This window comes from Rutilus rutilus (genome assembly GCF_951802725.1).
Source record: "Rutilus rutilus genome assembly, chromosome: 17".
Lineage (NCBI taxonomy): Eukaryota > Metazoa > Chordata > Actinopteri > Cypriniformes > Leuciscidae > Rutilus > Rutilus rutilus.
Window position 1 is genome coordinate 20,168,787 of NC_140230.1, and position 8,695 is coordinate 20,177,481.

General features: G+C 38.4%; 1 protein-coding gene across 1 annotated transcript; it reads right to left on the reverse strand.

Moving 5' to 3' along the window:
* Positions 1 to 217: 217 nt before the first annotated feature.
* rps19 (ribosomal protein S19) lies at positions 218 to 7,124 on the reverse strand. Its single transcript, XM_084385209.1, has 6 exons — positions 7,027 to 7,124; positions 6,264 to 6,340; positions 6,040 to 6,140; positions 3,663 to 3,846; positions 1,863 to 1,917; positions 218 to 276 (listed from the first exon to the last, which is right to left on the reverse strand). Exons 2-6 carry the CDS (start codon positions 6,338 to 6,340, stop codon positions 250 to 252), a joined length of 444 nt encoding a protein of 147 aa, XP_084241335.1. The 5' UTR covers positions 7,027 to 7,124; the 3' UTR covers positions 218 to 249.
* Between the last annotated feature and the right edge of the window lie 1,571 nt (positions 7,125 to 8,695).

An 8,695-nucleotide genomic window follows, 5' to 3' on the forward strand; every position in this document is an offset into this window, starting at 1 on the left:
CATCAGACTCTAGGAAGATGATGCAAGCAATTTGCCTGAAGCACCTGAGACTGAATTAATGCAAAATATGACAAAAAGAACAAGTTAACCTATGGATGGAGGGGAGGAATGAGGAGGGGAGGAATGATTTTTTTACAGAACATTTAGACAACGTCGTCTTTACATTTTTCACCTTTTGTCCCTGAAGGAAAAACAAAACAAGACACTAGACACAGTGTTTGGTTTCTCAAAAAAAGTTTATTTTACACTTCAAGATTTCTTGCTTGCAGTAGCAACCTGTAACAGATAAAGAAGAAAAAGATCAGGATTAAGAGACATCGTCACATCAGTCTGGTTATTTCCTGCACCCTGTCGAACCAAAATCCGTGAGAAACAAATCAACAGTGGAGAAAGATTTAGGAGCCATTCAGGTTCTGGTTGCCAGGAGATTAAGAAAAACATTGGGATCTATACTGACATTGTTTTTGCTCATGCCACCAATGAGAAGCCAAGCATATCAACAGTGCCCTGGAAAGAGTCAAGAGTGCAGAAAACACAGCCAAGGCAAGCACAACAAGAAAATCACGTTAACTCATCTGAATTCAGCTCATTAAGGGGATCAGGCAGAATAAAATGCCGCCATACGGCAGCCCAGCGAGCATGAAATTCAATCGGCTTGTTTACTTCCTCCAGCATCGGATTGGCGCACAGCGGTAGCTCGCAGGGAAAGCAGAGGACCAACAGAGTGGCGAAACGCAAGCGAAGGCTTTGGAGGGGATGTGCATGCATTTCCTTTCTGAAGACAGTACTGTGTCCACATTAAATCAAAGCTACTGCAGTCAAAACTTCACACGTAAATTTTAAATATTCTAGCTGACCCCCCAGCGTGAGTTTTTCAAGGCGACCGTTATTTAGAATGCATCACTTTATGGTTTCCATGGTGACGCGTCATTGCTTGTCACGTGACACACCTCAGCAACAACAGAGCTGAATGAATGATGATCTGCTTATGTTATTTTTCCTTTTTTATTCACAAATTTGTTAGCTATGCCATGAAATATCCGATTGTCAAATATATGCAAGTGGAAGTGTTTTTGTTTAAACACCTTCATAACGATCGCGTTAGTTGAGCTGTATGCGCGATGGGCGCCGCCATGTTAGTTTGTGCCGCAGACGCAGTTCAGAGAATCGGATCTGTTGGATTTACAACACGTGAATTCATCCACTTCTCCCGAAATACATAAAAGTAAGTGGCAGGTGAACTGGGAGAAGAATAGAGTAAACTTTAAAGTTACATACACAATGTGTATCTGATATGAATAAAACTAAATATAATGGAAAGGATTATTATTGCCTCTTCCTTTGACATCAGCGTGTATTTTACAAACTCTAAATGTATTGTTTTTTTAGTACTAGTACTTTTTTAGTATATGTCTGAAACCTAAAATAAACATTGTGGTTGAAAACACTGAAAAGTTGTGATATATGACAGCTCTGAGCGCGCCTGTCTCTAGCTCAGCGCGGGCCAACGCGCGAAAGCACATTTTAATTTAGCAGTTGATCACATCATGCACTGACCGTTCTAATCACACCAGTGTGATCGTACGCTCCAGGGACCAGCCTAGACTGATCACACCGGTGTGATCGTACGTGCGAAAGGGTTAATTGTAAGGCCTTTTAAGTGAAAATAGGTTAATCACATTCAGTACCTGTAACATTTAAATATTTTAATTCATGTGAATTCTGAGAACCACCATCTGTTGTACAGTAATTTCAGAAGCCTGACTTGACTAAATCAAGAGATTTTTCCCCAATTTTTATTTATTTATTTTTTACAAATGTTCAAGTTGACAAATACAGTAATACAATAAGCAGCTTCTTACCTGCCCAGCAATTCTGTCCAGGTCTCTGGTCCCCTGAGGGGTCAGTCTACGCCCACTGGGAAATGGAAACAATTGAGAATTAGTTGGAAAAACCACAATATAACCATGGATTTTTAATCACAATAACAACATAGATCAGGGTGTCAGAACCTTCTTTGAGGGCCACTGTGCCTCAGTTTGGGTCCAATTTGCCTCAACACACCTGCCTAGAAGTTTCTAGTATGCCTAGTAATGATTAGCTGGTACAGATGTTTAGGTGAACTAAGTAACTGGTTTACCTTAACCGAACAGCTTTGGAGTCATTGGAATAGTTATATGACTTTTTTCGGGTTGAATGGTGGTCATCTCGCACCCCCCCAAGCGCCTGTGAGCCGAAAAACCACCCTTGCAACTTTGGGCCGGCGGGCCACCAGCCGCAGCGTCAGGAAGTATCGCATGATATCAGGTCTCGCGATGTAACGAATTGCTTTACGGCAAAAAAATTTCCTAAAATTCTGTCATTATTGCGCTCCCTCACGCTGTTCGAACCCAAATGAAGACGACGTTTTAAAGAATGTCCCATCTGCTTTGATGTCGTTGATCTACTAGCCTCTGCTATCTGAGAGTCGCCAACAAGTTTTTCGACAGTGTTGTCAAATATCTATTCCGAAGCTGTAGGGGGAGCTCTATAGAGAAACCTGCGAGCAAAAAGCGAGAATACAGCGAAGAAATTCCCGAAACTGCATAGCCCTGCTTTAATTGGGGTTGGAGCCAAACTCTGCAGGACAGTGGCCCTCAAGGAGCAGGACTGGACACCACTGATATACAATATACTCCATTGCCCCATAGGAAAATTTGGCTTGGGCTAAGTGTATATATAGATCATATATAATCAAAGGCAAGTCTGCAGTCTACTCACCCTAGGGGTGGGGGAAAAAAATCGATTCTTAGATGCATCGCGATGCGGACGATTCTGAATCGATTCACAAATGCCAAATTCGAACGGCACCCTCTTCGTTAAAAGCTAACGTATGGAAAATTGGCCCATTTAGTTTTTTTTTTTGTATGAGAGCTGCTTTCTGTATTGTTTAGTTTTCACATCAATATGCTGTAAACCAGTCTGTTATACGTACGTTATACTGCCCTCCACACTCACAGTGTGTATCAATGCAATGCCAGTCACAAAAAGTTACATTGCGACTGTGCTCTCTGCAGATGTTCATTCACTTTTTTTGTATAAGCTGTTTTTGATTGTTGTATACAGCAAACATTTCAAGTCATAACTATTTAGTTGTGTATAAAAGCGGCTTTGTATGTTACTAATTATTCAGAATATGCGCAAGTCCACAAGCATTATGTTTGTATGAGAGCTGCTGGTGCATAATTCTATATTTTTGAACGAAAACTGTTTGTGATTTTGCAACAGCAAAATGTTTTGTCTGAATGATTATGTTGCTCATTGGAAATAACAGGTGGATGTTGGTTAGAAGTCTATTAAATGCTAGAGATTCAGAATATGCTGAAGTTTGTTAGTATGCTGCTAGTACAGGCACACATTTATTTTCCTGTTGGTTCTTTGGTTGGGACATATGCTGGCAAATGTAACCTTACAGTTGACTTGCCAAATCACTTCCATTTGTTTTATTAATCAAATTAATATAGGAAGTATTGGAAGTAAATTCTTTATGGATCATCATAAATACTTTGCTTTAAAAGTAGGCTACCATGTAGTAAAAAAATAAAACATAATAATAGATAATCATTACCCTCTGAATCTTAATCGAATCGTGAGGTGCCTAGAGATTCCCACCCCTAACTCACCCATTGGGGTCTTTCTCCACCATCTTAAGGCCTTCAAGGGCCTGGAGCACTTTACGGGCCACGTTCTTAGAACCCACGCTGAAGTGAGAGGGGCACACGCCATTCCTCTTACGCCCACCGTAGATCTTGGTCATAGAGCCAACGCCAACACCTCCACGAAGGTACAGGTGACGCACTGTAGAGGCTGAGAGAGGACAGAGGGTCAGAAGAGATTTCAGTGAAGGACAATAGAAGGCAACATGCCAAGAAACCACCAAATGCAAGTCAATTCAAACTCACAGCAAAAATGCAGCGCTGCACAGCATAAAATCTGTAATATCAGTACCTAACAACTCAAACTCAGCTCTTAAATATACACAGTGAGTCAAGTGGGATCTTTGCTTGTTTCAGAAAGTCTAATCAGTTTCTCAGCATACACCAGAAACTGCTGACACATTAACAGGACAAGGTCATTAATAATAGAGCCCAATCCTGACACAATTGCTTGCTTTTACCATCCATTGTTTTCCACCAGATTCTCAGAGTAGACATTAAAAAGCCACTAAACTTTGTCATCATTTGAAAAACATGACATTTGTGCTTACAGCACAAAGCATTCAAATGGATCATCGACCACAAAACAGCAAAACAAAGTTAACCACACTAAAGACGAACGTACACTGTGCGAGTTCAGACACTCAGGAGGTCGTGAGCTTAACATTAGTCGCGTCAAAGCAGCTAGAACACAGTACGACTGTACTGCACAGCGAACCTTTATAGGCTTTAACGTTTGAAAATTATCAGGAGGTACTCTAACAATAACGTACTCTGCTCGCAATTCCTCTCACACAATGCAAGCCGCGACCATAACAGCATAAATGATTTCCATGCAAATTCTCTAGAGAGAGAAAAAAACAAACAAGTTCTCTTACTGCTAAAATTTGCATACCGAAAAGCTGGACAAGCTTTTCAATGCCTTCATTGCTCAAAACACACATCTTAACATATAAATGTAAACCTGCAACTTGTGTCGAGTAGCAATAATGCTGTGAAAATATTTATATAATACAATATTAGTCTGATTAAACCACAAACTTTTATTTGATATGAAGGCATGCATTTAATTCTATTTTACAACAGTTTTTATAATCTTTGGCGAAATGTGATTGAAGTTTAAACTGCACAATTCTTGCGGTCATCTCAAATAATTGCGATTGGATCAAATAACCACAATCAGATGATTAACAAATCACGACAGACCTATATTTCTATCTGTCTGTTATATTGTTTTATACACACCACTGCTTGCCATTTATTTCTGAACCATTCACATCACACTAAGAACTTGAAACAATGTATAGTTTAGAAACACTTTCCACTGCATTTAAGCAATTGGTTCATATGTAAAATTTCTAAGGCTACGTACACACTCACTTGTCAGTCCAAATCCGATTGGAATCTGATCTAAAATTATTGATGTCCACACTGTGTATCACAACTGTTTTTGTCCAATTTGTGTGTCCATGCAGCTTTCGTTTTACGGAATATCTGCATTGGTTTCTATTGTAATGACGTTGCGTTGCTAGGAATATGGCAACAACATGGAGGGGTTTGCAAAAGAGATGGTGTCTTATTTAAATTTTACAACATGACAATGTGTAGCCACCTCGCTAGTATACTGTGTCTTATGAGGCAGCGGCAGAACCGTAGGCTGGTATGCAACGGCTTTTTTCCCGGACTGTCATCTCCTGCGGTATACAAACATGCTATATTTTATATGGTCATTTTCTGCTCATCTGGCACTTTGGAATACAGACTAGTTTCAGCAGCGACTTTCAGCTTGTTTCCTATAACAGCGTCTGACATTTACATTTTATGTGGTGTGAGGGTCACAAAAAACATGCGAAATCAGATCAGAGCGGTCAGACAAAAACAGATTTCCAGAAATGCGATTTGAATAGGATTTCAAACCACATATTAATGTAGCCTGGAACAGACGTAATTCGATTTTTTTGCTGTTCACACTGCTAAATCTTATCGGATATGTACAAAAATCGGATTTGGACAGTCTGAGCGTAGCCCAAGTATTCAATAGCATATTTAAATGATAAAACATTGAACTTTATTGGTATTGACAACACATGCATACCAATCATATGTCTATTGCCAATAATGATACTTGATGCTTTGTACAGAATAACTGAATATAAAAGCTAAAATTTAAGCTAAAATTTGAATTAAAAAAATATATTGAAGAAAGGTTAAGTGTGGTACATGGCTGAAGTTAACGAAGGCAAAGCCAACATACTTGTTGTCCAGTATCTGAGTTGAGCATCTTTTTAAATTGGATGCATGTCGAGATGTGCGAGAGCTCTTGTAAAAGAAATGGCACACTCACCAGCTCTGACGTAGAACCAGTTCTCATCGCAGGGAGCTAGCTCTTTATGTTTGGCCAGCTTAACAATATCAACCCAGTCTGGCACCTTCAGCTTCCCCGACCTGTCAAAACAACAGGCTACAAAATAAACTACAGTATAACTTACACAACCCCAAAAGGGAGTCTCGAATAAAAACTTATGGACATGACTACAATCAACACTGAACACAAACAGTTAAACTGACTTCTTGAGGAAGGCTGCCAGCGCACGGACAAACTCCTGCTGGTTGACGTCTTTCACTGTTACACCACCGCCTGGCATCTGAAAATCATAATCAATACTAAATTTAAGTCACATATAGGTCTAATTTACAGTTTCCTTTAACAAGAGCATGTCACATGTAAAACGATTAGCTAGCTATTAGCTAACACTTAACGTTATATGAGCTACACATGTAAGAAAGTCTACGGATAGTGGCGTCTATTGCAGAGACAGAACACCACTCATTATTAATATAAATAATAGCCTAAATATAATTGTAAGCTTAAGTGTTCGGTTTTGAGTGAAGTTGGGTGTTTGAAACGGCGTTAGCAATACGGCTAACGACCACGTTAACACCGAAGCGGAAAGAAAATGTACACAAACAAGCTCTATTGACTAGCAAATAAACGATACGACCGGTGTTTTAGACCATGTAACGACTATTCTTTTATTAACTTACTATTAACTCACGGTATGTTTAACGCAGGTAAGTAAAATAATGCATGCTGAGTAGACCAGGCCTCAATACGACTGCATGGGCGCAGCCATTGGAACACCGGGGATTCTTAGTATGCGATCTAATTTAAAAAATAAAATAAACTACGAGTCTCGTTTCAGCGTCATTTTATTGAGATTCGGTGTTAATATGATTACTGCTACATTACAAGTTGGATATAGGATCAAACTAGTGACACAAATGGGTAAAAGTCACTTTATAACCTAGAAAGATACGGAGTATGATTTACCTTGCTTGTGGACAGCAAAACGAAGAGGGACGTGCAGGGTTTCCTAGGCGTGTTAACAGGGGCTAGTCGCGTTTGTTATCGCGAGATTTGAACACGGTGCAGTGAGAGAGTCAGGGCCTGTGCACATTTTGGGGTCTAGTAGGCTAAGAATGTTTTGTAAACGAACAAAAACACGTATATTTAAGTATAACATTTTAGTGTAATATAGTACAATAGGCTATGTGTTCAGTGTATTCACACATACATAAACATAAGTTTTTAAAAGCTTTTGGTTTCCATTTCCATCTACAAAGTACACTTAAATTTGAGACAAACATTTAATAAAAAAATCAACATAAATGTTCAATAACAGAGAGAGTCACACTGGGATATTAGTCAAGGGGGGGAAACAGTAGGCCTAGGCCTGTCAGTAACCGTTGAAGCAGGACCCACAGAATAATTTTTAGGGATAACTTATCAGGGCTGCGTTTCCCAAAAGCATCATAAGCCTAAGTTGGTCATAGAGACCATTGGTGGCAATTGTTCTACGATCATTGATTGTGAGGAGAGCAACCACGTGTATTTTCTAAATAAATAAATAAATGAACACCTGAAAATTGCAATAAATCAAGGTCGACACAAAAGAATCTTACATGTCTACAAACACTCAAGTGCTCAAAAAGGGTGTAAAAGAACCAGACTATTTATTTTGTGTGATTTATTTTCTTCTTCTTTTTTCAAGTCATTAGATTGTTTGGAGCATAAAAAATTGACTAAAGACATTTTTGAAAAAAATATATTTTATTCCTATGTCCTCTGTAGAGGACACCATGCAGGATCCATTTATAAAGAAAATTAAACGACATGAACAGGCAAAAACAATGTGTTTATTTTTTCTTTATTCACCAATAAATTTTTAGGTTTCAAGCTTTTTTTTATCCAAACTTTGAATAAAGATGATTCACAACCATATGAAATACATAATGTGTATTTATATTTATATTTGATGTACCATTTTACTTTATGCTATATGCGTGTAAACATGGCCATAAATGCCATTCCCATTCTATGCAATGCATCTATACACTGTAACTAATTTGCATATTAATGTGTTCTTGGGGCAACATGTAATGGAAAAAGGCGTGTAATAATGGGAGTAATAATTAGGAATATTTTCACAAGAATATTGATTTATAATTTATTTCCCTATTCTCTTGTTGTGTCTCTAAAATGCCTGATATGCCATGATGTAAGTCCTAGTGTCCTCTACAGAGGTCATGTATGAAATCAATGCCCTGTTCTGTAACAGAAAGTGGTAACATTTTACAATAACAGGACATGAATAATCATGTACTAATACCTGAATTATTACTTCAACATGAACTCATGATTAGTTAATATATGAACTAATCATGAACCAATGAAGAGCAATCCTTAACTATGACAGGTGTCATAATGATTCATGCATGAATAACAGCAGCCTTAAACATGTTAGTACATGTTTGATAGTTAATGCTTAACTTTCAGGGGTAAACAATCAATCAGGCTCCATAAGAATGATTAAGAAATATTTTTACTTTGAAATGCTTTTAAAGGAACACTCCACCGTTTTTTGAAATAGGGCTTATTCACATTCTTTCCTACATTTAGATAGGTGGGCAAATGCATTTTTGTCTCAGTGCATGCATTG